Source organism: Eleutherodactylus coqui, unplaced genomic scaffold, assembly GCF_035609145.1.
Source record: "Eleutherodactylus coqui strain aEleCoq1 unplaced genomic scaffold, aEleCoq1.hap1 HAP1_SCAFFOLD_542, whole genome shotgun sequence".
NCBI classification, from domain to species: domain Eukaryota; kingdom Metazoa; phylum Chordata; class Amphibia; order Anura; family Eleutherodactylidae; genus Eleutherodactylus; species Eleutherodactylus coqui.
In genome coordinates this window covers 1-25,315 of record NW_027102264.1, presented here as the reverse complement: position 1 = coordinate 25,315, position 25,315 = coordinate 1, and the positions used below count along the sequence as shown (strand labels likewise).

The window sequence follows — 25,315 nt, the reverse complement described above, 5'->3', positions numbered from 1 at the left end:
CCCACTCTCCCGGCGCCGGAGCCAAGGATGCCTGCCGATCCCTACAGGCGCTTTGCGGCCCCCGCCTGGGAAACGGCGACAAAGTCGCAGCGATCTAGCAGGGCTGCGTCCGAGGGCGGCTCGTCTGGCAGGCGCCGAGCAACTCATACTTACCTGGCAGGGGAGATACCATGATCACTAAGGTGGTTCTCCCAGGGTGAGGCTCATCCATTGCACTCCGGGTGTGCTGACCCCTGCGATTTCCCCAAATGCGGGAAACTCGACTGCATAATTTGTGGTAGTGGGGGACTGCGTTCGCGCTTTCCCCTGATTTACTCTGGTTCAAAAACAGTGCTCTTCTCCTCCTCGGGACTGCTGCTAGCAGGTCCAGCTGCTTGCTCGAGTCCATTGCTCTCCCCTGGCCCCCGCTTTGCTTGGGCTCTGCCTCGGGACAAAGGGTATCTCGACCATTAACCTGGGACCTTTCCAAAAGGACGATTCCAGCCCCCATCCCGGATCGTCGTCGCTCTCACTGCTGCTCCGTCCCGGGGGCTCCTCGCTTGGACGGCGTGCGGCCGCCGGAATAGCAGATTGAGCAGTACTTAAGCAGCCTCTGTCTCCCCCTCGTGGACGGACACCGAGCAACAGTGTGAGGAGCCTTCCATTGGCAAGAAACAATGTAACAATGGGGTGTTTTTTGCTTGGGGAAGTTTGTTGTCATTTCACTTGTACCTGTGTGCGCTCGCTCTCTTTCTCTCTCTCTCTCTCTCTTTTTCTCTCTCTCTCTCTCTCTTTCCTCTCTCTCTCTCTCTTTTTCTCTCTCTCTCTCTCTTTTATCTATGGAGCCACCTTTTGGAGCGACTTCCTTCTCACAGCATCTCTCCTCAGCATTTGGCTTGCTGGACCGTTGCGCCCCGTGCATTCTCTCCTGCACATCATCATTGTGCCTGCCTGGTCTAAGACGAGGCTCCTCGCTGTGCCTGCTGCTGCTGCTTTGGGCCTTGCTGGCCTTTCCCCCAGCTGCAACGTGCAACTCGGAGCACGCCTCTCGTGCCTTTCGGGGGGCGTTTGCCATGCCTAGTCGAGAGCTGGCACTGCTCGGTGGGGCGTGGCGGCGAAGGCCCGCCCCCATATGCTAATGAGCAGGCTGCTGTGCATCTTGGGAGTGAGCCTGTGGTTGAAGAAGCTTGGGGTGCTCCAGGAAAAGAAGACCGGCGGGGCATCACCCACTCTCCCGGCGCCGGAGCCAAGGATGCCTGCCGATCCCTACAGGCGCTTTGCGGCCCCCGCCTGGGAAACGGCGACAAAGTCGCAGCGATCTAGCAGGGCTGCGTCCGAGGGCGGCTCGTCTGGCAGGCGCCGAGCAACTCATACTTACCTGGCAGGGGAGATACCATGATCACTAAGGTGGTTCTCCCAGGGTGAGGCTCATCCATTGCACTCCGGGTGTGCTGACCCCTGCGATTTCCCCAAATGCGGGAAACTCGACTGCATAATTTGTGGTAGTGGGGGACTGCGTTCGCGCTTTCCCCTGATTTACTCTGGTTCAAAAACAGTGCTCTTCTCCTCCTCGGGACTGCTGCTAGCAGGTCCAGCTGCTTGCTCGAGTCCATTGCTCTCCCCTGGCCCACCGCTTTGCTTGGGCTCTGCCTCGGGACAAAGGGTATCTCGACCATTAACCTGGGACCTTTCCAAAAGGACGATTCCAGCCCCCATCCCGGATCGTCGTCGCTCTCACTGCTGCTCCGTCCCGGGGGCTCCTCGCTTGGACGGCGTGCGGCCGCCGGAATAGCAGATTGAGCAGTACTTAAGCAGCCTCTGTCTCCCCCTCGTGGACGGACACCGAGCAACAGTGTGAGGAGCCTTCCATTGGCAAGAAACAATGTAACAATGGGGTGTTTTTTGCTTGGGGAAGTTTGTTGTCATTTCACTTGTACCTGTGTGCGCTCGCTCTCTTTCTCTCTCTCTCTCTCTCTTTTTCTCTCTCTCTCTCTCTCTTTCTCTCTCTCTCTCTCTTTTTCTCTCTCTCTCTCTCTTTTATCTATGGAGCCACCTTTTGGAGCGACTTCCTTCTCACAGCATCTCTCCTCAGCATTTGGCTTGCTGGACCGTTGCGCCCCGTGCATTCTCTCCTGCACATCATCATTGTGCCTGCCTGGTCTAAGACGAGGCTCCTCGCTGTGCCTGCTGCTGCTGCTTTGGGCCTTGCTGGCCTTTCCCCCAGCTGCAACGTGCAACTCGGAGCACGCCTCTCGTGCCTTTCGGGGGGCGTTTGCCATGCCTAGTCGAGAGCTGGCACTGCTCGGTGGGGCGTGGCGGCGAAGGCCCGCCCCCATATGCTAATGAGCAGGCTGCTGTGCATCTTGGGAGTGAGCCTGTGGTTGAAGAAGCTTGGGGTGCTCCAGGAAAAGAAGACCGGCGGGGCATCACCCACTCTCCCGGCGCCGGAGCCAAGGATGCCTGCCGATCCCTACAGGCGCTTTGCGGCCCCCGCCTGGGAAACGGCGACAAAGTCGCAGCGATCTAGCAGGGCTGCGTCCGAGGGCGGCTCGTCTGGCAGGCGCCGAGCAACTCATACTTACCTGGCAGGGGAGATACCATGATCACTAAGGTGGTTCTCCCAGGGTGAGGCTCATCCATTGCACTCCGGGTGTGCTGACCCCTGCGATTTCCCCAAATGCGGGAAACTCGACTGCATAATTTGTGGTAGTGGGGGACTGCGTTCGCGCTTTCCCCTGATTTACTCTGGTTCAAAAACAGTGCTCTTCTCCTCCTCGGGACTGCTGCTAGCAGGTCCAGCTGCTTGCTCGAGTCCATTGCTCTCCCCTGGCCCACCGCTTTGCTTGGGCTCTGCCTCGGGACAAAGGGTATCTCGACCATTAACCTGGGACCTTTCCAAAAGGACGATTCCAGCCCCCATCCCGGATCGTCGTCGCTCTCACTGCTGCTCCGTCCCGGGGGCTCCTCGCTTGGACGGCGTGCGGCCGCCGGAATAGCAGATTGAGCAGTACTTAAGCAGCCTCTGTCTCCCCCTCGTGGACGGACACCGAGCAACAGTGTGAGGAGCCTTCCATTGGCAAGAAACAATGTAACAATGGGGTGTTTTTTGCTTGGGGAAGTTTGTTGTCATTTCACTTGTACCTGTGTGCGCTCGCTCTCTTTCTCTCTCTCTCTCTCTCTTTTTCTCTCTCTCTCTCTCTCTTTCTCTCTCTCTCTCTCTTTTTCTCTCTCTCTCTCTCTTTTATCTATGGAGCCACCTTTTGGAGCGACTTCCTTCTCACAGCATCTCTCCTCAGCATTTGGCTTGCTGGACCGTTGCGCCCCGTGCATTCTCTCCTGCACATCATCATTGTGCCTGCCTGGTCTAAGACGAGGCTCCTCGCTGTGCCTGCTGCTGCTGCTTTGGGCCTTGCTGGCCTTTCCCCCAGCTGCAACGTGCAACTCGGAGCACGCCTCTCGTGCCTTTCGGGGGGCGTTTGCCATGCCTAGTCGAGAGCTGGCACTGCTCGGTGGGGCGTGGCGGCGAAGGCCCGCCCCCATATGCTAATGAGCAGGCTGCTGTGCATCTTGGGAGTGAGCCTGTGGTTGAAGAAGCTTGGGGTGCTCCAGGAAAAGAAGACCGGCGGGGCATCACCCACTCTCCCGGCGCCGGAGCCAAGGATGCCTGCCGATCCCTACAGGCGCTTTGCGGCCCCCGCCTGGGAAACGGCGACAAAGTCGCAGCGATCTAGCAGGGCTGCGTCCGAGGGCGGCTCGTCTGGCAGGCGCCGAGCAACTCATACTTACCTGGCAGGGGAGATACCATGATCACTAAGGTGGTTCTCCCAGGGTGAGGCTCATCCATTGCACTCCGGGTGTGCTGACCCCTGCGATTTCCCCAAATGCGGGAAACTCGACTGCATAATTTGTGGTAGTGGGGGACTGCGTTCGCGCTTTCCCCTGATTTACTCTGGTTCAAAAACAGTGCTCTTCTCCTCCTCGGGACTGCTGCTAGCAGGTCCAGCTGCTTGCTCGAGTCCATTGCTCTCCCCTGGCCCACCGCTTTGCTTGGGCTCTGCCTCGGGACAAAGGGTATCTCGACCATTAACCTGGGACCTTTCCAAAAGGACGATTCCAGCCCCCATCCCGGATCGTCGTCGCTCTCACTGCTGCTCCGTCCCGGGGGCTCCTCGCTTGGACGGCGTGCGGCCGCCGGAATAGCAGATTGAGCAGTACTTAAGCAGCCTCTGTCTCCCCCTCGTGGACGGACACCGAGCAACAGTGTGAGGAGCCTTCCATTGGCAAGAAACAATGTAACAATGGGGTGTTTTTTGCTTGGGGAAGTTTGTTGTCATTTCACTTGTACCTGTGTGCGCTCGCTCTCTTTCTCTCTCTCTCTCTCTCTTTTTCTCTCTCTCTCTCTCTCTTTCTCTCTCTCTCTCTCTTTTTCTCTCTCTCTCTCTCTTTTATCTATGGAGCCACCTTTTGGAGCGACTTCCTTCTCACAGCATCTCTCCTCAGCATTTGGCTTGCTGGACCGTTGCGCCCCGTGCATTCTCTCCTGCACATCATCATTGTGCCTGCCTGGTCTAAGACGAGGCTCCTCGCTGTGCCTGCTGCTGCTGCTTTGGGCCTTGCTGGCCTTTCCCCCAGCTGCAACGTGCAACTCGGAGCACGCCTCTCGTGCCTTTCGGGGGGCGTTTGCCATGCCTAGTCGAGAGCTGGCACTGCTCGGTGGGGCGTGGCGGCGAAGGCCCGCCCCCATATGCTAATGAGCAGGCTGCTGTGCATCTTGGGAGTGAGCCTGTGGTTGAAGAAGCTTGGGGTGCTCCAGGAAAAGAAGACCGGCGGGGCATCACCCACTCTCCCGGCGCCGGAGCCAAGGATGCCTGCCGATCCCTACAGGCGCTTTGCGGCCCCCGCCTGGGAAACGGCGACAAAGTCGCAGCGATCTAGCAGGGCTGCGTCCGAGGGCGGCTCGTCTGGCAGGCGCCGAGCAACTCATACTTACCTGGCAGGGGAGATACCATGATCACTAAGGTGGTTCTCCCAGGGTGAGGCTCATCCATTGCACTCCGGGTGTGCTGACCCCTGCGATTTCCCCAAATGCGGGAAACTCGACTGCATAATTTGTGGTAGTGGGGGACTGCGTTCGCGCTTTCCCCTGATTTACTCTGGTTCAAAAACAGTGCTCTTCTCCTCCTCGGGACTGCTGCTAGCAGGTCCAGCTGCTTGCTCGAGTCCATTGCTCTCCCCTGGCCCACCGCTTTGCTTGGGCTCTGCCTCGGGACAAAGGGTATCTCGACCATTAACCTGGGACCTTTCCAAAAGGACGATTCCAGCCCCCATCCCGGATCGTCGTCGCTCTCACTGCTGCTCCGTCCCGGGGGCTCCTCGCTTGGACGGCGTGCGGCCGCCGGAATAGCAGATTGAGCAGTACTTAAGCAGCCTCTGTCTCCCCCTCGTGGACGGACACCGAGCAACAGTGTGAGGAGCCTTCCATTGGCAAGAAACAATGTAACAATGGGGTGTTTTTTGCTTGGGGAAGTTTGTTGTCATTTCACTTGTACCTGTGTGCGCTCGCTCTCTTTCTCTCTCTCTCTCTCTCTTTTTCTCTCTCTCTCTCTCTCTTTCTCTCTCTCTCTCTCTTTTTCTCTCTCTCTCTCTCTTTTATCTATGGAGCCACCTTTTGGAGCGACTTCCTTCTCACAGCATCTCTCCTCAGCATTTGGCTTGCTGGACCGTTGCGCCCCGTGCATTCTCTCCTGCACATCATCATTGTGCCTGCCTGGTCTAAGACGAGGCTCCTCGCTGTGCCTGCTGCTGCTGCTTTGGGCCTTGCTGGCCTTTCCCCCAGCTGCAACGTGCAACTCGGAGCACGCCTCTCGTGCCTTTCGGGGGGCGTTTGCCATGCCTAGTCGAGAGCTGGCACTGCTCGGTGGGGCGTGGCGGCGAAGGCCCGCCCCCATATGCTAATGAGCAGGCTGCTGTGCATCTTGGGAGTGAGCCTGTGGTTGAAGAAGCTTGGGGTGCTCCAGGAAAAGAAGACCGGCGGGGCATCACCCACTCTCCCGGCGCCGGAGCCAAGGATGCCTGCCGATCCCTACAGGCGCTTTGCGGCCCCCGCCTGGGAAACGGCGACAAAGTCGCAGCGATCTAGCAGGGCTGCGTCCGAGGGCGGCTCGTCTGGCAGGCGCCGAGCAACTCATACTTACCTGGCAGGGGAGATACCATGATCACTAAGGTGGTTCTCCCAGGGTGAGGCTCATCCATTGCACTCCGGGTGTGCTGACCCCTGCGATTTCCCCAAATGCGGGAAACTCGACTGCATAATTTGTGGTAGTGGGGGACTGCGTTCGCGCTTTCCCCTGATTTACTCTGGTTCAAAAACAGTGCTCTTCTCCTCCTCGGGACTGCTGCTAGCAGGTCCAGCTGCTTGCTCGAGTCCATTGCTCTCCCCTGGCCCACCGCTTTGCTTGGGCTCTGCCTCGGGACAAAGGGTATCTCGACCATTAACCTGGGACCTTTCCAAAAGGACGATTCCAGCCCCCATCCCGGATCGTCGTCGCTCTCACTGCTGCTCCGTCCCGGGGGCTCCTCGCTTGGACGGCGTGCGGCCGGCGGAATAGCAGATTGAGCAGTACTTAAGCAGCCTCTGTCTCCCCCTCGTGGACGGACACCGAGCAACAGTGTGAGGAGCCTTCCATTGGCAAGAAACAATGTAACAATGGGGTGTTTTTTGCTTGGGGAAGTTTGTTGTCATTTCACTTGTACCTGTGTGCGCTCGCTCTCTTTCTCTCTCTCTCTCTCTCTTTTTCTCTCTCTCTCTCTCTCTTTCTCTCTCTCTCTCTCTTTTTCTCTCTCTCTCTCTCTTTTATCTATGGAGCCACCTTTTGGAGCGACTTCCTTCTCACAGCATCTCTCCTCAGCATTTGGCTTGCTGGACCGTTGCGCCCCGTGCATTCTCTCCTGCACATCATCATTGTGCCTGCCTGGTCTAAGACGAGGCTCCTCGCTGTGCCTGCTGCTGCTGCTTTGGGCCTTGCTGGCCTTTCCCCCAGCTGCAACGTGCAACTCGGAGCACGCCTCTCGTGCCTTTCGGGGGGCGTTTGCCATGCCTAGTCGAGAGCTGGCACTGCTCGGTGGGGCGTGGCGGCGAAGGCCCGCCCCCATATGCTAATGAGCAGGCTGCTGTGCATCTTGGGAGTGAGCCTGTGGTTGAAGAAGCTTGGGGTGCTCCAGGAAAAGAAGACCGGCGGGGCATCACCCACTCTCCCGGCGCCGGAGCCAAGGATGCCTGCCGATCCCTACAGGCGCTTTGCGGCCCCCGCCTGGGAAACGGCGACAAAGTCGCAGCGATCTAGCAGGGCTGCGTCCGAGGGCGGCTCGTCTGGCAGGCGCCGAGCAACTCATACTTACCTGGCAGGGGAGATACCATGATCACTAAGGTGGTTCTCCCAGGGTGAGGCTCATCCATTGCACTCCGGGTGTGCTGACCCCTGCGATTTCCCCAAATGCGGGAAACTCGACTGCATAATTTGTGGTAGTGGGGGACTGCGTTCGCGCTTTCCCCTGATTTACTCTGGTTCAAAAACAGTGCTCTTCTCCTCCTCGGGACTGCTGCTAGCAGGTCCAGCTGCTTGCTCGAGTCCATTGCTCTCCCCTGGCCCACCGCTTTGCTTGGGCTCTGCCTCGGGACAAAGGGTATCTCGACCATTAACCTGGGACCTTTCCAAAAGGACGATTCCAGCCCCCATCCCGGATCGTCGTCGCTCTCACTGCTGCTCCGTCCCGGGGGCTCCTCGCTTGGACGGCGTGCGGCCGCCGGAATAGCAGATTGAGCAGTACTTAAGCAGCCTCTGTCTCCCCCTCGTGGACGGACACCGAGCAACAGTGTGAGGAGCCTTCCATTGGCAAGAAACAATGTAACAATGGGGTGTTTTTTGCTTGGGGAAGTTTGTTGTCATTTCACTTGTACCTGTGTGCGCTCGCTCTCTTTCTCTCTCTCTCTCTCTCTTTTTCTCTCTCTCTCTCTCTCTTTCTCTCTCTCTCTCTCTTTTTCTCTCTCTCTCTCTCTTTTATCTATGGAGCCACCTTTTGGAGCGACTTCCTTCTCACAGCATCTCTCCTCAGCATTTGGCTTGCTGGACCGTTGCGCCCCGTGCATTCTCTCCTGCACATCATCATTGTGCCTGCCTGGTCTAAGACGAGGCTCCTCGCTGTGCCTGCTGCTGCTGCTTTGGGCCTTGCTGGCCTTTCCCCCAGCTGCAACGTGCAACTCGGAGCACGCCTCTCGTGCCTTTCGGGGGGCGTTTGCCATGCCTAGTCGAGAGCTGGCACTGCTCGGTGGGGCGTGGCGGCGAAGGCCCGCCCCCATATGCTAATGAGCAGGCTGCTGTGCATCTTGGGAGTGAGCCTGTGGTTGAAGAAGCTTGGGGTGCTCCAGGAAAAGAAGACCGGCGGGGCATCACCCACTCTCCCGGCGCCGGAGCCAAGGATGCCTGCCGATCCCTACAGGCGCTTTGCGGCCCCCGCCTGGGAAACGGCGACAAAGTCGCAGCGATCTAGCAGGGCTGCGTCCGAGGGCGGCTCGTCTGGCAGGCGCCGAGCAACTCATACTTACCTGGCAGGGGAGATACCATGATCACTAAGGTGGTTCTCCCAGGGTGAGGCTCATCCATTGCACTCCGGGTGTGCTGACCCCTGCGATTTCCCCAAATGCGGGAAACTCGACTGCATAATTTGTGGTAGTGGGGGACTGCGTTCGCGCTTTCCCCTGATTTACTCTGGTTCAAAAACAGTGCTCTTCTCCTCCTCGGGACTGCTGCTAGCAGGTCCAGCTGCTTGCTCGAGTCCATTGCTCTCCCCTGGCCCACCGCTTTGCTTGGGCTCTGCCTCGGGACAAAGGGTATCTCGACCATTAACCTGGGACCTTTCCAAAAGGACGATTCCAGCCCCCATCCCGGATCGTCGTCGCTCTCACTGCTGCTCCGTCCCGGGGGCTCCTCGCTTGGACGGCGTGCGGCCGCCGGAATAGCAGATTGAGCAGTACTTAAGCAGCCTCTGTCTCCCCCTCGTGGACGGACACCGAGCAACAGTGTGAGGAGCCTTCCATTGGCAAGAAACAATGTAACAATGGGGTGTTTTTTGCTTGGGGAAGTTTGTTGTCATTTCACTTGTACCTGTGTGCGCTCGCTCTCTTTCTCTCTCTCTCTCTCTCTTTTTCTCTCTCTCTCTCTCTCTTTCTCTCTCTCTCTCTCTTTTTCTCTCTCTCTCTCTCTTTTATCTATGGAGCCACCTTTTGGAGCGACTTCCTTCTCACAGCATCTCTCCTCAGCATTTGGCTTGCTGGACCGTTGCGCCCCGTGCATTCTCTCCTGCACATCATCATTGTGCCTGCCTGGTCTAAGACGAGGCTCCTCGCTGTGCCTGCTGCTGCTGCTTTGGGCCTTGCTGGCCTTTCCCCCAGCTGCAACGTGCAACTCGGAGCACGCCTCTCGTGCCTTTCGGGGGGCGTTTGCCATGCCTAGTCGAGAGCTGGCACTGCTCGGTGGGGCGTGGCGGCGAAGGCCCGCCCCCATATGCTAATGAGCAGGCTGCTGTGCATCTTGGGAGTGAGCCTGTGGTTGAAGAAGCTTGGGGTGCTCCAGGAAAAGAAGACCGGCGGGGCATCACCCACTCTCCCGGCGCCGGAGCCAAGGATGCCTGCCGATCCCTACAGGCGCTTTGCGGCCCCCGCCTGGGAAACGGCGACAAAGTCGCAGCGATCTAGCAGGGCTGCGTCCGAGGGCGGCTCGTCTGGCAGGCGCCGAGCAACTCATACTTACCTGGCAGGGGAGATACCATGATCACTAAGGTGGTTCTCCCAGGGTGAGGCTCATCCATTGCACTCCGGGTGTGCTGACCCCTGCGATTTCCCCAAATGCGGGAAACTCGACTGCATAATTTGTGGTAGTGGGGGACTGCGTTCGCGCTTTCCCCTGATTTACTCTGGTTCAAAAACAGTGCTCTTCTCCTCCTCGGGACTGCTGCTAGCAGGTCCAGCTGCTTGCTCGAGTCCATTGCTCTCCCCTGGCCCACCGCTTTGCTTGGGCTCTGCCTCGGGACAAAGGGTATCTCGACCATTAACCTGGGACCTTTCCAAAAGGACGATTCCAGCCCCCATCCCGGATCGTCGTCGCTCTCACTGCTGCTCCGTCCCGGGGGCTCCTCGCTTGGACGGCGTGCGGCCGCCGGAATAGCAGATTGAGCAGTACTTAAGCAGCCTCTGTCTCCCCCTCGTGGACGGACACCGAGCAACAGTGTGAGGAGCCTTCCATTGGCAAGAAACAATGTAACAATGGGGTGTTTTTTGCTTGGGGAAGTTTGTTGTCATTTCACTTGTACCTGTGTGCGCTCGCTCTCTTTCTCTCTCTCTCTCTCTCTTTTTCTCTCTCTCTCTCTCTCTTTCTCTCTCTCTCTCTCTTTTTCTCTCTCTCTCTCTCTTTTATCTATGGAGCCACCTTTTGGAGCGACTTCCTTCTCACAGCATCTCTCCTCAGCATTTGGCTTGCTGGACCGTTGCGCCCCGTGCATTCTCTCCTGCACATCATCATTGTGCCTGCCTGGTCTAAGACGAGGCTCCTCGCTGTGCCTGCTGCTGCTGCTTTGGGCCTTGCTGGCCTTTCCCCCAGCTGCAACGTGCAACTCGGAGCACGCCTCTCGTGCCTTTCGGGGGGCGTTTGCCATGCCTAGTCGAGAGCTGGCACTGCTCGGTGGGGCGTGGCGGCGAAGGCCCGCCCCCATATGCTAATGAGCAGGCTGCTGTGCATCTTGGGAGTGAGCCTGTGGTTGAAGAAGCTTGGGGTGCTCCAGGAAAAGAAGACCGGCGGGGCATCACCCACTCTCCCGGCGCCGGAGCCAAGGATGCCTGCCGATCCCTACAGGCGCTTTGCGGCCCCCGCCTGGGAAACGGCGACAAAGTCGCAGCGATCTAGCAGGGCTGCGTCCGAGGGCGGCTCGTCTGGCAGGCGCCGAGCAACTCATACTTACCTGGCAGGGGAGATACCATGATCACTAAGGTGGTTCTCCCAGGGTAGAGTATCGTTGTCCCGTTTTTCTCCTTCTAGGTTGAGGCGTGACATTATTCTGCATTATGGCAGTTTCCTTGAAGAACAGTGTGCGGTTGGAAGTTGCAGAGGCGAAGAGGAGTTCTTATGATTTGCAATACATTGTTCGTCACCTAATTGAGGAGGTCGGGGGCTGGAGCCTGGACCACGTGTTCGCTCTTCAGGATTTCCCTTCTGTCGGTAGATATGACGTTACTTTCTATGCTGAGCATGTGTGTTTGGACTTCTATGAAAGGATGCGGCAAGTGTTGGCGGACGTAGAGGGCATATCTGTGTACCCTCTTTTTGGAAGGGAAGAGAAACCACTGACTGTTCATCTGTACAATCCTTACACAGATATTGACTTGGTGAAAGCCTTTTTGAGCAGATACTGTGACTCTGTGAAGGGTGGAACCCAGTTATACAATCGCTTTGGGATTTACAACAGTAAAGTGAGATTTTGGGTTCGACTGAAGTCTGAACGTGGAAATGTGGGAGGTTTGGCTCACCCCCCAGCCAATTTTAACATCGGTGGGAACAGGGGTTACCTATTTTACCCTGGTCAGCCAAAGTACTGTAAGAGCTGTTTTAAGTATGGCCATTTGACGGAGGTCTGCCCAACTGGCAGGGTGTGCAGAAACTGCCGACAGGCAGGGCATGAGGCGGGTGCCTGCCCGGGACCTCGTTCATGCGATATCTGTGGGATACCTGGTCACGTGGCTCGGGAGTGCGACAAGTACGCCGGTAGTGCCTTTAGAAGGAGGGATGAAAGACCTGCTGTGGATGAAGACCTACAGAGTGTTTCTTATGCAGCTGCGGTTGTACGTTCAGCCCTTAAAGCTCAAGCTGCGGCTGCAGCTGCGGCCACTGAGTTGCATGAAGCTATTGAGCCTGTTGAGGCTAACGAGGGAGCTGCTCAGCAGAGTGAACAGGTGGTGATTTCTGCTGGAGCCACACCCCGGTGTGACCAGCAGCTGATTTCTACTGGAGCCACACCCCGGTGTGACCAGGTGCTGGTTTCTACTGGAGCCACACCCCAGTGTGACCAGGTGCTGATAACTGCTGAAGCTGCACCTGTGAGTGAAGATGTGGTTGCTGAGACTTGTCCTGTTGAAAGTCCAGCAGCTGAGGTTCCCGCTGCTGTGAGTGTGGAGCTAACTGAGCAAGAGGATGGCTCCTCCAGTCAGGTAATAGAGTGGTCAGAGTCGCAGGAGGATATGGAGACTATGGCGTCTTATGTGTCACCTGTCCGGAAGGCATCTGATTTATCTGGGAAGTCAAAGAAAAAGTCAAAAAAACCCAGGATAGAAGAGAGTGACACTTTGCTAAAAACCAGTAACCGGTTTGACGTGCTAGCCATGGACTTGAACGTGTCTTCAGAGTCTGAGGGGTCTCCAATATATACCCCGGCTGCCTCCCCTGGCCCTAGTTACTTGGATGAGGGTCAGGTGAGGAAATTCGGTAGTGACATGTCAGCCGAATGATCACTCTAAAGGTCTACACCCTGAATGTAAGGGTGTTTGCTGATAAAGCGCGTAGAGTCGCCATTTTGGATATCATCAAGGGGTACGATGCAGACATTATATGCCTGCAGGAATGTGGAATTAATTCCTTTGTAAGCACTGAGGAGTGGAGTGGTGGAGAAAGTGTTTGGTCAGGTTCTGACTTAAATCGAAACGATGGTGTGTGTGTGTTGTGTAAAAATAGAGATGTTAGGATTAATAGTTATACAGTCATTGAGGTGGGCAGATGTGTAATGGTGAATTTTAGTTTTTATGGGTGGGAAGGGAAACTGATTAACATGTATGCACCTGTGGGGAATGCTGACAGAATTACTTTGTTTGAAAAATTAAAATTGTATCTAGTGGGTAGAACCCCCATTTTGTTAGTTGGGGATTTTAATACTGTTATCCATGCAAATGATAGGGTAGGTCCGGGGGGGCAAAAGATGGATACTTCCGGCAAAATGCTACAAGACCTTATTGAGGATTTTTCTTTGAAGGATGTTGTTAAACAATGCTGTGAGCATCCCGCTCCTACTTATTTTTCGGACACTGGCATAGTCAAGTCCAGAATAGATTTTCTTTTTATCAGCAAAGGTTTAATTTGTGTGTCCACAGTGCAATTTAATGTTGGTTTTTCTGACCATGAATGTGTGGGGTGCGAGGTGGTGGTAGATGAGAGTAGCGTAAGAGGGAAGGGTATATGGAAGCTAAATATAAGTTTACTGAAAGATGATGAAATTCAAGCTAGCTTTAAAAAAGCGTACATGTGCTGGCAGCAAAGAAAAAGTAGTTTTCCGGATGTGGGGGCTTGGTGGGATTGGACCAAGCGTGAATGTGCCTTCTTTTTTAGGAAATGGAGTTGTAAGGTGGCAAGGAGAAAAAGAAAATTGCATGAGGGTTTCACTGTGCGTTTAAATTTTCTGTGTAAAATGAGAGCTTTAGGCTATGATGTGGAGAGTGAAATTGAAAAAGTGAGAAAGGACCTGAATAAATGTCTGTATGAGAGAGGTAAGGGAATTATTTACAGAGCGAAGGTGGAATGTATGGAATTGGATGAGAAGTGTAGTAGGTTCTTCTTTAGAAAAGTGTGTGCCGGAAAAAAAGATATTAATAAAGTGCTGGATGATTGTGGTGTGGAGCAGGAGGGGGAGAGGATGCTAGGTGTGATTGCTGATTTTTTTCAGGATCTATATCAGGTTAGGGAATGTGATAAGAGCATGTATGATTTCATTCTGAGCGGGATTGATAGAGAAGTTTGTGAGGATGATAAAGCTGTGCTGGGTGATATAATCTGTGATGAGGAGGTAAAAGCGGCTGTAGCCTCTGCAGCGAAAAACAAGACTCCAGGTGCCGATGGATTACCGGCGGAATTTTATACCACCTTTTGGAGTGTTATTGGTGGTGATGTCTGTGAGGTGATTAGGTGGTGTTGGAAGAATGGAACCATTTGTAAGTCTATGAAGGATGGTGTCATTACCTTAATTCACAAAAAAGGTGCTAGGGCAAATTTGAAAAACTGGCGTCCAATAACCTTGTTGAATGCGGATTACAAGCTTCTAGCGAAGATTGTGGCTAATAGAATGAGGGAAGTAATTTCCAGTGTGATTGAGGAGGACCAAGTGTGTGCGGTGCCTGGCAGGAGAATATCAGACAATTTACTTTTTTTGAGAGATGTAATTGACGATTACCTGGTACGTAAAAGGAGTTTGATTGTATGCGGAATTGATTTTGAGAAGGCATTCGATCGTGTCGATCATAACTTTATGTTTAGTGTGTTGATTAGAATGGGCTTTCCTAAACCCTTAGTGGATGTGATCCGCGGAATGTATGAGGAGGCCAATAGTAGAGTGATGGTAAACGGTGTCTTGACTGATAGGGTGAGCATGCGTTCTGGCGTCCGGCAGGGATGCCCCATGTCCCCTATTCTATTTATCATTGCCATTGAGCCTTTGTTGTTGCTCCTGAGGAAAGACAAGGTCATGAGAGGTGTACATGTGCCGGGCAGTGGTGGCAAAACTTTGAAAGTGCTAGGCTATATGGACGACATTGGACTAGTATGTGAGAGCAAGGCGTCCTTGAATAGAGCAAAGTTATTAATCAACTTATTTTGTGGTGCGTCAGGTTTCAAAGTGAACTGGGATAAATGCAGTTTGAAATGCTTTGGAGGATATGAAAGTGATAGTGAGATTGCTTCTGTGGATGGTGGGTTAAAAGTGTTGGGTGTGGTGTTCAACAGTGATCTGAATGGGACCGAGAGTTGGGATGAGGTAGGGACAAGAGTTGCAAATAAGCTTAATTTCTGGCGGATGAGAAATTTAAGTTTTAGTGGTAAGGCCTTAATTGTAAAAATGGTTATTCTGCCAATAATTTTGTACATAGCTAATGTGTTTCCACCCAATGCAGTTATTATCAGAAAGATGAATAGGGTTCTCTTTTTGTTCCTTTGGGGAGGTAGGATGGAGCGTTTGAAGCGCATGGATGTCGTGAAAGGGTGGTGCAAGGGGGGAATTGATTTTCCTGACCTGGAAAGGTATTTGAGGGTTAATTACATTGCCTTGATAGGGACCTTGTGCAAGAAAGAATGTAAAGCTGCTTGTATGCTGAGGTACAAATCTGGGTGGATGCTGATCCGGCTTGGATGGATGGAAGCTAGCAGTAGGTTCCCTAGATGTGATGTGGTACCCCGACACTATACTGTAATTGAGCGCTTTGTCAGGGATCATAACCTGGAAGCTTTAAGTGTGGACGATATGGTCGGGAAGAAGAAAGTTGTGAAATTTATGCGTGAGAAGGAAGTCATGTGTGAAATTAATTTGCTTAGAGGTCCAGCTGTTTCAAATGTGTGGAAAAAGATGAGAATGGATGGTATGACCAATAAACAGCGTGACGTGGTTTGGATGGGCATGCACGGTGTCCTACCGGTAAGAGAGGTCCAGAAAAAAAGAGATTTAGTAAGAACGGATGTGTGCCCCAGAATGAGATGTGGTGGCAAAGAGAGTATTTTACATTTATTCTGGAACTGCTTGTTTGCCAGAGATCTTTGGAGGAGGGTGGGTCCTTTAGTAAAAGAATTAACAGGGGTAACTTTTATGAATTTTGAGGTGGTTCTTTTTGGGCATGGGGCAGGTGGTGACAAAAAAGCTCGTGTCCTTTGGTTAATTATGGCATGTATGAAGGAGGTTTTGTGGGATACAAGAAATATTTTAGTTTTTCAGAAACAGGAACTGTCTGAAGATGAGTGTGTGAGAGTGCTGTTATCCAAACTTTATTTTTGTTACCAATGGGATGGTGCTAAACGTGGATTTGATGATGCAGAGGGGGTGTGGAAGACCAAAAAATGGAAGGATCTGGTATTTTGTGGGTAATATTCTGTATAGTATTTGTCTTGTTTGTATTGTTGTGACTTTTTCCTGACAAGATGATGATTGTGTTAGACCGACATGGTATCATGTTGAGATTATGATATCTGGGGTTACACGCTGATTGTCAAAAAAAAAAAAAAAAAAAGGTTCTCCCAGGGTGAGGCTCATCCATTGCACTCCGGGTGTGCTGACCCCTGCGATTTCCCCAAATGCGGGAAACTCGACTGCATAATTTGTGGTAGTGGGGGACTGCGTTCGCGCTTTCCCCTGATTTACTCTGGTTCAAAAACAGTGCTCTTCTCCTCCTCGGGACTGCTGCTAGCAGGTCCAGCTGCTTGCTCGAGTCCATTGCTCTCCCCTGGCCCACCGCTTTGCTTGGGCTCTGCCTCGGGACAAAGGGTATCTCGACCATTAACCTGGGACCTTTCCAAAAGGACGATTCCAGCCCCCATCCCGGATCGTCGTCGCTCTCACTGCTGCTCCGTCCCGGGGGCTCCTCGCTTGGACGGCGTGCGGCCGCCGGAATAGCAGATTGAGCAGTACTTAAGCAGCCTCTGTCTCCCCCTCGTGGACGGACACCGAGCAACAGTGTGAGGAGCCTTCCATTGGCAAGAAACAATGTAACAATGGGGTGTTTTTTGCTTGGGGAAGTTTGTTGTCATTTCACTTGTACCTGTGTGCGCTCGCTCTCTTTCTCTCTCTCTCTCTCTCTCTTTTTCTCTCTCTCTCTCTCTCTTTCTCTCTCTCTCTCTCTTTTTCTCTCTCTCTCTCTCTTTTATCTATGGAGCCACCTTTTGGAGCGACTTCCTTCTCACAGCATCTCTCCTCAGCATTTGGCTTGCTGGACCGTTGCGCCCCGTGCATTCTCTCCTGCACATCATCATTGTGCCTGCCTGGTCTAAGACGAGGCTCCTCGCTGTGCCTGCTGCTGCTGCTTTGGGCCTTGCTGGCCTTTCCCCCAGCTGCAACGTGCAACTCGGAGCACGCCTCTCGTGCCTTTCGGGGGGCGTTTGCCATGCCTAGTCGAGAGCTGGCACTGCTCGGTGGGGCGTGGCGGCGAAGGCCCGCCCCCATATGCTAATGAGCAGGCTGCTGTGCATCTTGGGAGTGAGCCTGTGGTTGAAGAAGCTTGGGGTGCTCCAGGAAAAGAAGACCGGCGGGGCATCACCCACTCTCCCGGCGCCGGAGCCAAGGATGCCTGCCGATCCCTACAGGCGCTTTGCGGCCCCCGCCTGGGAAACGGCGACAAAGTCGCAGCGATCTAGCAGGGCTGCGTCCGAGGGCGGCTCGTCTGGCAGGCGCCGAGCAACTCATACTTACCTGGCAGGGGAGATACCATGATCACTAAGGTGGTTCTCCCAGGGTGAGGCTCATCCATTGCACTCCGGGTGTGCTGACCCCTGCGATTTCCCCAAATGCGGGGAAACTCGACTGCATAATTTGTGGTAGTGGGGGACTGCGTTCGCGCTTTCCCCTGATTTACTCTGGTTCAAAAACAGTGCTCTTCTCCTCCTCGGGACTGCTGCTAGCAGGTCCAGCTGCTTGCTCGAGTCCATTGCTCTCCCCTGGCCCACCGCTTTGCTTGGGCTCTGCCTCGGGACAAAGGGTATCTCGACCATTAACCTGGGACCTTTCCAAAAGGACGATTCCAGCCCCCATCCCGGATCGTCGTCGCTCTCACTGCTGCTCCGTCCCGGGGGCTCCTCGCTTGGACGGCGTGCGGCCGCCGGAATAGCAGATTGAGCAGTACTTAAGCAGCCTCTGTCTCCCCCTCGTGGACGGACACCGAGCAACAGTGTGAGGAGCCTTCCATTGGCAAGAAACAATGTAACAATGGGGTGTTTTTTGCTTGGGGAAGTTTGTTGTCATTTCACTTGTACCTGTGTGCGCTCGCTCTCTTTCTCTCTCTCTCTCTCTCTCTTTTTCTCTCTCTCTCTCTCTCTTTCTCTCTCTCTCTCTCTTTTTCTCTCTCTCTCTCTCTTTTATCTATGGAGCCACCTTTTGGAGCGACTTCCTTCTCACAGCATCTCTCCTCAGCATTTGGCTTGCTGGACCGTTGCGCCCCGTGCATTCTCTCCTGCACATCATCATTGTGCCTGCCTGGTCTAAGACGAGGCTCCTCGCTGTGCCTGCTGCTGCTGCTTTGGGCCTTGCTGGCCTTTCCCCCAGCTGCAACGTGCAACTCGGAGCACGCCTCTCGTGCCTTTCGGGGGGCGTTTGCCATGCCTAGTCGAGAGCTGGCACTGCTCGGTGGGGCGTGGCGGCGAAGGCCCGCCCCCATATGCTAATGAGCAGGCTGCTGTGCATCTTGGGAGTGAGCCTGTGGTTGAAGAAGCTTGGGGTGCTCCAGGAAAAGAAGACCGGCGGGGCATCACCCACTCTCCCGGCGCCGGAGCCAAGGATGCCTGCCGATCCCTACAGGCGCTTTGCGGCCCCCGCCTGGGAAACGGCGACAAAGTCGCAGCGATCTAGCAGGGCTGCGTCCGAGGGCGGCTCGTCTGGCAGGCGCCGAGCAACTCATACTTACCTGGCAGGGGAGATACCATGATCACTAAGGTGGTTCTCCCAGGGTGAGGCTCATCCATTGCACTCCGGGTGTGCTGACCCCTGCGATTTCCCCAAATGCGGGAAACTCGACTGCATAATTTGTGGTAGTGGGGGACTGCGTTCGCGCTTTCCCCTGATTTACTCTGGTTCAAAAACAGTGCTCTTCTCCTCCTCGGGACTGCTGCTAGCAGGTCCAGCTGCTTGCTCGAGTCCATTGCTCTCCCCTGGCCCACCGCTTTGCTTGGGCTCTGCCTCGGGACAAAGGGTATCTCGACCATTAACCTGGGACCTTTCCAAAAGGACGATTCCAGCCCCCATCCCGGATCGTCGTCGCTCTCACTGCTGCTCCGTCCCGGGGGCTCCTCGCTTGGACGGCGTGCGGCCGCCGGAATAGCAGATTGAGCAGTACTTAAGCAGCCTCTGTCTCCCCCTCGTGGACGGACACCGAGCAACAGTGTGAGGAGCCTTCCATTGGCAAGAAACAATGTAACAATGGGGTGTTTTTTGCTTGGGGAAGTTTGTTGTCATTTCACTTGTACCTGTGTGCGCTCGCTCTCTTTCTCTCTCTCTCTCTCTCTTTTTCTCTCTCTCTCTCTCTCTTTCTCTCTCTCTCTCTCTTTTTCTCTCTCTCTCTCTCTTTTATCTATGGAGCCACCTTTTGGAGCGACTTCCTTCTCACAGCATCTCTCCTCAGCATTTGGCTTGCTGGACCGTTGCGCCCCGTGCATTCTCTCCTGCACATCATCATTGTGCCTGCCTGGTCTAAGACGAGGCTCCTCGCTGTGCCTGCTGCTGCTGCTTTGGGCCTTGCTGGCCTTTCCCCCAGCTGCAACGTGCAACTCGGAGCACGCCTCTCGTGCCTTTCGGGGGGCGTTTGCCATGCCTAGTCGAGAGCTGGCACTGCTCGGTGGGGCGTGGCGGCGAAGGCCCGCCCCCATATGCTAATGAGCAGGCTGCTGTGCATCTTGGGAGTGAGCCTGTGGTTGAAGAAGCTTGGGGTGCTCCAGGAAAAGAAGACCGGCGGGGCATCACCCACTCTCCCGGCGCCGGAGCCAAGGATGCCTGCCGATCCCTACAGGCGCTTTGCGGCCCCCGCCTGGGAAACGGCGACAAAGTCGCAGCGATCTAGCAGGGCTGCGTCCGAGGGCGGCTCGTCTGGCAGGCGCCGAGCAACTCATACTTACCTGGCAGGGGAGATACCATGATCACTAAGGTGGTTCTCCCATGCTGGGTTTAGGACCTTTACTGGTCCACTGTGGCTTTGCAGCACAGGTTATTCTGGTAATCTCTCTAGCTAGGCACTGCTGTTTCAAGTGGGTGCCATTAGCTTGCAGAGCTCTTGCCTGGAAAAGAGCTGAAGATTCTTTGTAATCTTATCTGCTGTCTGCTTGCCTTGTGGAACTGGTTTTGGAACTAGCCTCAGGCCTTCAACGCCCCTCCACCCGAGGAAACACTGAAGACTGGAGAACAAAGAAGCCTGCACAGAAGACCAACGCCGCAAGAACATGGAGCGATCGGATCAAGCCAAGAAGACGGAGAAAGCCCAGCTGAACCCTTCCCCCTCTGCCGGCCCGACCCCCAGCCCGGCAGCTCCAGAAGCCCCTCAGCAAGAGGTAGGCAGGAAGCCCAGAAGCGGTCCTCCCTCGCTGGAGCCGTGGATGAGGCAGACTGTAGTCCTCAAGTTGAAGGAGGTGGATGGCAGACTGCCGGACATGAGTCAGGAGGTGTTTGGGAAGAAGATGGTTCTGGAGCAGGGTTTCTCCCAAGGTGAGATCCTTAGCATACATGCCCTCGTTGCTGGAATCTTTTACATTACCTTTGCGTCAACCACAATCTGCAGACGCTATTGGGAGAAGATGAAAGCAGCGAGCCCAGACTCGCCCTTCAGAAAATTTCTGGGCAGCTGTAGAGAGGAAGAGAGGGAGAAGAGAGAGGAAAGAAGGGTGACTGTCTCCATGCGGAACCCACACATCCCGGGAGGAGACATTTCTACTTTCCTAAAGCGTTTCTGCACAGTATTGAAGGAACCAACCCGGATTCTGGATGGGAACGGCTTCTGGACCAGCAAGTGGTCAGTCATTGTCCGCCTGCACAAGGACTCAGGGCCCGGAACCAGCGTCAAGCACCTACCACAAATCATCACCCTGGGCAACTCATCAGGCCTCATTTACTACCCCGACATGCCGCAGACCTGCCGAAAATGCGGCAGAGGGGGCCACCAGATGAAGGACTGCTCTGAGTCAGCCTGCAGGGTATGCCGAGTGGCAGGGCACGAAACCAAGGACTGCCCCCGGAAGATCGCCTGCAACCTCTGTGGCCAGGCGACCCACATGTACAGGGCATGTCCTGAGAGAGTGCACAGCTATGCCTCTGTTGTAACCAGAGGCCCGGCGAAGGTGAAGCAAAAGCCAGCGCCGACGACTAAAGAGAAGAAGGGTAAGAGTACGCCCCGTCCCCCCGGCTCGTCTCAAGCCCCTAGCAACCAAAAAGACACGGCACCCCTGGCCGCCAACCCTACTGAGGGCTCTGGGACCACCGCCAGTGTCCCCCCACCTGAGGCTTTACCCCGCACCCCTAGCAAACCCAGCACCCTCCCCACGGACACCACACCCCTTGCCTCAGTGGTCCTCTCACCGGTTCCACGAGCTACCCAACCCCCCAACTCACCTGGAGCTGTGCTTGGGTCCACACCAAGCACAACTCCAGCCCTCTCCGAGGAGGATTTTCCCCCCCTGCCCTCTGCAGGTACCCAGCAGAGGAAGAGGAAAGACCGAGATAGCCCCTGCACCGACTCCACCAAGAAGAAGGTGGTCACAACAGCGGAGGCGCCCCTAGAAGATGAGGTGGAGGAGATGGAACAATCTGCGGAAGACCTGGTATCGGGCCCAGAATACGAGGAAGCCACAGACACATCCCTGCACATCCGACCAGTGGAAGTAGGTGCGCCAGAGCCCCTGGATGCAGCGGACTGCAAAAAGGAGCCCCCACCCGACAGGAGTGGTAACAAAGGCGTATAGCATCGTTTTTAACCCCCTTTTTTTTCTTCCATAATGGCTAACCTCAACATCTTTAGCATTAACGTGAGAAGCATTAGGGATAAGTCTAGACTGCAAACTGTGTTAACCTTTTTGCCTTCACAGGGCTGTGATATTTACATGTTGCAGGAATGTGCCTTGCCCTCCCTTTGGTCTGACCGCTACCTGGCCAGGCAGTGGTCTCACGGCCCCTCCTACTGGTCTGGTGGGGGCAGCACGGGTGCCGCAGGGGTCGCCATCCTCATCCGGGGGAGTGATTTCACACTTGATGCCGTACATGAGCTCGTCCTGGGCAGACTACTGGTCGTAGACGGTTCATGGGCGGGGGAGCCAGTCAGGCTCATCAGTGTGTACGCCCCCCTGGTCGGGAGTGAGCGTTTGGAGCTTTTCCAGCTTCTGCGCACCCAGATTGTCACTACTAGGGCTGTAGTGTTGGGTGGGGATTTCAACTGTTCCATGGAACCCGATGGAAGGACCTCAGCGAGAGCCGGCCTAGATTCCTCATCTAAGCTGCTCATAGAGATGGTGACGCAGGCCTCCCTGCGGGACGCCGCGGACCCCGTGGGCGCGCTCTCCGACAACTACAGTTGGAGCCGCCCTGATGGCTCTCAGCGATCCCGTATAGACTTCGTGTTCACGTCTCGGGCAGTGAAACATGTTAGGTGCTCTATGGTCCCCTGCTTCTTCTCTGACCACAGGGCCATTAGGCTGCAGGCTGCCCTGGGCTCCGGGTTACCCCCCGGCCCAGGCTCTTGGAAGCTTAACTGTGCCTTGCTGCAAAGGGAGGAGGTGTTGGAGGAGCTTAGGGATGCCTACATAATCTGGAGGAACGACCAATGCCTCTTCACCAACAAAGGCGAATGGTGGGAATACGTTAAAGACAAGTTTCGCAGCTTCTTTCAGGCGAAGGGTCGTCAACAAGCAAGCAAGCGGAGGAGGGACCTCAGGGACCTGCAAAGACAGCTGCGTTCCCTACAGGACCTGCACCAGTATGGCTGGGATGTCAGAGATGAGCTGGAAGAAACCAAAAAGGGCCTGAAAAGACACTTTGAGGAGGAGGCCAGGCGCATCATCTTTCGTTCCAAAGTGGAGCACTTGGAGAAGGGTGAGAAATGTAACTCTTTCTTCTTCAGGAAACTCCACGCTAACCTCACGCCCCTGAACGAACTACGGGATGAAGCCGGAAACATGGCGACGGGGAAGGAGAGAGTGATGGGAGTCGTCAGAGACTACTACAGCAACCTCTATTCTCCGAAGGCCACGGATCCGGAAACAGCAGATAAGTTTCTTTCTCGTATATCTAACCCTTTGGACCCCACAGGGAAGTCAGACATGGATGCCCCCTTGACGGTGGGGGAACTGCACTCTGCTGCCAGATCCCTCAGATCCGGCAGGACCCCGGGCAGTGACGGACTCCCAGCCGAGCTATACGTAGCGCTGTGGGACCTCATAGGCCCGGACCTGTTAGAGCTGTACAGGGAGATGGCGGTGGAGGGTAAAATGCCGCAGTCGCTAAGGGAAGGAATGATCACGATCCTGTACAAGCGGAAGGGGGAGAGACGGGACTTGAAGAATTGGCGCCCCATCTCTCTCCTGAATGTGGACTACAAGATCCTCGCCAAAGCACTGGCTGACCGCCTGAAAGCCATCATCGGACGCATCATCCACCCGGACCAGACCTGCGGGATTCCAGGCCGCAGAATCGCAGACAGCCTTGCACTCATCAGGGATACAGTGCAATACATCAAGGACCGCCGCGTGTCTGCGGCTCTGGTCAGCCTCGACCAGGAAAAGGCTTTTGACCGTGTTTCACATGTGTTCATGAGCAAGGCCCTGCAAAGGTTTGGGCTGGGGGAAATGTTCTGCTCTTACGTTAACCTGACGTACCGCGACATCTCCAGTACGGTGCTGGTGAATGGCTGGAAAACTGACCCCTTCCCAGTTCTCTCTGGGGTCAGACAGGGCTGCCCTCTTTCACCTCTCCTTTTTGTCTGTGTCATAGAACTCTTCGCGGAGTCTATCCGGCAGAATCCAGAGATCAGAGGGATCACCGTACCGGGACCAGACCGTCAAGTAGTCAAGTGTTCACTCTACATGGACGACGTGACAGTTTTCTGCGCGGATCAGCGATCGGTGACTGCGCTCGTCCAGACCTGCGACGAATTCGGGAAAGCTTCAGGAGCCAAGGTCAACCTCGGGAAGTCGGAGTCCATGCTATTCATGGAATGGACCCAGACTACCCCTTTCCCTTTCACTATCCAGCCAGACTTCATCAAGATCCTAGGAGTCTGGTTTGGGGGAGAGGGAGCAGCCCTAAAGTCTTGGCAGGACCGTTTGGCAATAGCAAACCAAAAGATTGGACTGTGGAGCCTCAGACAACTGACTCTGGAGGGGAAGACCCTTGTACTGCGCAACGGTATCCTACCCGTGCTCCAGTACACGGCACAAGCCTGGCCACCTCACGTGACCGTACGTCAGGCCATCACCAGGATCGTCTTCCGCTTCATCTGGGGCTCCAAAATGGACAGAGTAAAACGGACAACAATGTACAAGAAGCCCAGCAAGGGTGGGAAGGGAGTACCTGACATTCCTACTCTGTTGCGGATTTTCTTTGTCTGTGACTGTATCCGCAGGACTCTGAAAACAGCAGAACAGGGCTCCGCGGGCCGCTCCATGTCCCGCTTCTTCCTCCTGCCCCTCTGGAAAAGGCTGGGGTGGGACAAGTGGGACAACTCTTACCCTTACAACTGGGAACCCCCCTGGCACTATCAGGACATTCTCAAGTTTGTAAGAGAACACCAGCTGGAGGGACTCAAGCCGGACCTGTGGAAGCCGAAGACCGTTCACAAGCTCATCAGAGCAAAGGACTCACTGGAAGCGATTCCAGGCCTGCCCACAGCCACTGTCAAGCTGGTGTGGGAAAACGTGGCCTCCAACAGACTGACCAACGAACATAAAGACAGGGCATGGATGGCCATCCAGGGGGGCCTCACTGTGAGAACCTTCATGCACGCCCGTGGCCTATGCGACAAAAGGAACTGCCCCAGGTGCCCACTTGCTGAGGAAACACCCATGCACCTTTTCTGGCAGTGCCCTTTTGCACAGGCCCTCCTGGACGCACTGGAACATGAACTCAGACACTCTATCCCTAGGAGCAGCCTAACACACCATGCGGTACTTTATGGTCTTTTTGCTGGGACTCACACAGTGGAAGCCATCGAGGAAGCGTGGCGCCTCATGAACTGCTTCAAGGATGCCTTATGGCTGGCAAGGAAACGACTCGTCATGAACTGGGAGAGGATGTCCATTCAGGACTGCCGCAGGCTGGTCTTCAGCCTGCTCAGAGACTACTCCATAATGGACTGTCCGGGCACGGATGAAGAGGAGGACTGACCCCCCCCCTCTCCTTCCCCCCATCTCTCCTTGGTGTTTCTGTCCTTCAATAAAGCCTATGGCCCTGTGCAACCCTCTCCCTGCCCCCTACTCCCCACACCCTTTTTCCCCCAGCACTAGGTTGTGTGCTTGTTGATGGTTGCATGCAGGAATGTTTAGATCTATTGTATTAGGGGAGTGGTGCTTTGTGTGACCTACAGTGGGGGATGAGAGTGTTCCCTGTGAGCCACACAAACACTACATAGTGTGCATGTATGTATGAGTGGATATTTATTGACTGAATGCAAACTGCGCTGCGCCGCAGTATAATGTATGCTTTTGTTTTACGACTGACTGTAATAAAGTCTCGTTTTCAATCAAAAAGTGGTTCTCCCAGGGTGAGGCTCATCCATTGCACTCCGGGTGTGCTGACCCCTGCGATTTCCCCA

At 54.9% G+C, this 25,315-nt stretch overlaps 1 protein-coding gene, 11 non-coding genes and 1 pseudogene across 12 annotated transcripts; all 13 read left to right on the top strand.

Annotated features, from left to right (window-relative positions):
- Positions 1 to 145: 145 nt before the first annotated feature.
- Positions 146 to 309, top strand: LOC136601582 (U1 spliceosomal RNA). The gene has a single exon (XR_010789343.1). It is a non-coding gene; the product is annotated as a U1 spliceosomal RNA (small nuclear RNA).
- A 1,040-nt stretch (positions 310 to 1,349) lies between these two features.
- LOC136601581 (U1 spliceosomal RNA) lies at positions 1,350 to 1,513 on the top strand. The gene has a single exon (XR_010789342.1). It is a non-coding gene; the product is annotated as a U1 spliceosomal RNA (small nuclear RNA).
- A 1,040-nt stretch (positions 1,514 to 2,553) lies between these two features.
- Positions 2,554 to 2,717, top strand: LOC136601580 (U1 spliceosomal RNA). Its single transcript, XR_010789341.1, has one exon. It is a non-coding gene; the product is annotated as a U1 spliceosomal RNA (small nuclear RNA).
- Positions 2,718 to 3,757: 1,040 nt separating this feature from the next.
- Positions 3,758 to 3,921, top strand: LOC136601579 (U1 spliceosomal RNA). Its single transcript, XR_010789340.1, has one exon. It is a non-coding gene; the product is annotated as a U1 spliceosomal RNA (small nuclear RNA).
- A 1,040-nt stretch (positions 3,922 to 4,961) lies between these two features.
- On the top strand, positions 4,962 to 5,125 carry LOC136601578 (U1 spliceosomal RNA). Its single transcript, XR_010789339.1, has one exon. It is a non-coding gene; the product is annotated as a U1 spliceosomal RNA (small nuclear RNA).
- Positions 5,126 to 6,165: 1,040 nt separating this feature from the next.
- Positions 6,166 to 6,329, top strand: LOC136601576 (U1 spliceosomal RNA). The gene has a single exon (XR_010789338.1). It is a non-coding gene; the product is annotated as a U1 spliceosomal RNA (small nuclear RNA).
- A 1,040-nt stretch (positions 6,330 to 7,369) lies between these two features.
- LOC136601604 (U1 spliceosomal RNA) lies at positions 7,370 to 7,533 on the top strand. Its single transcript, XR_010789360.1, has one exon. It is a non-coding gene; the product is annotated as a U1 spliceosomal RNA (small nuclear RNA).
- A 1,040-nt stretch (positions 7,534 to 8,573) lies between these two features.
- Positions 8,574 to 8,737, top strand: LOC136601603 (U1 spliceosomal RNA). Its single transcript, XR_010789359.1, has one exon. It is a non-coding gene; the product is annotated as a U1 spliceosomal RNA (small nuclear RNA).
- Positions 8,738 to 9,777: 1,040 nt separating this feature from the next.
- LOC136601600 (U1 spliceosomal RNA) lies at positions 9,778 to 9,941 on the top strand. The gene has a single exon (XR_010789357.1). It is a non-coding gene; the product is annotated as a U1 spliceosomal RNA (small nuclear RNA).
- A 6,063-nt stretch (positions 9,942 to 16,004) lies between these two features.
- Positions 16,005 to 16,182, top strand: LOC136601597 (U1 spliceosomal RNA; annotated as a pseudogene).
- A 1,042-nt stretch (positions 16,183 to 17,224) lies between these two features.
- Positions 17,225 to 17,389, top strand: LOC136601575 (U1 spliceosomal RNA). Its single transcript, XR_010789337.1, has one exon. It is a non-coding gene; the product is annotated as a U1 spliceosomal RNA (small nuclear RNA).
- Positions 17,390 to 18,431: 1,042 nt separating this feature from the next.
- LOC136601587 (U1 spliceosomal RNA) lies at positions 18,432 to 18,595 on the top strand. Its single transcript, XR_010789348.1, has one exon. It is a non-coding gene; the product is annotated as a U1 spliceosomal RNA (small nuclear RNA).
- A 1,246-nt stretch (positions 18,596 to 19,841) lies between these two features.
- Positions 19,842 to 21,518, top strand: LOC136601571 (uncharacterized). The gene has a single exon (XM_066588834.1). It carries the CDS (start codon positions 19,965 to 19,967, stop codon positions 21,474 to 21,476), a length of 1,512 nt encoding a protein of 503 aa, XP_066444931.1. The 5' UTR covers positions 19,842 to 19,964; the 3' UTR covers positions 21,477 to 21,518.
- Positions 21,519 to 25,315: the final 3,797 nt, after the last annotated feature.

What these genes read in the sequence shown, in the direction of transcription:
- LOC136601571 (XM_066588834.1), top strand. Translation starts at nt 19,965, where the DNA reads ATGGAGCGATCGGATCAAGCCAAGAAGACGGAGAAAGCCCAGCTGAAC.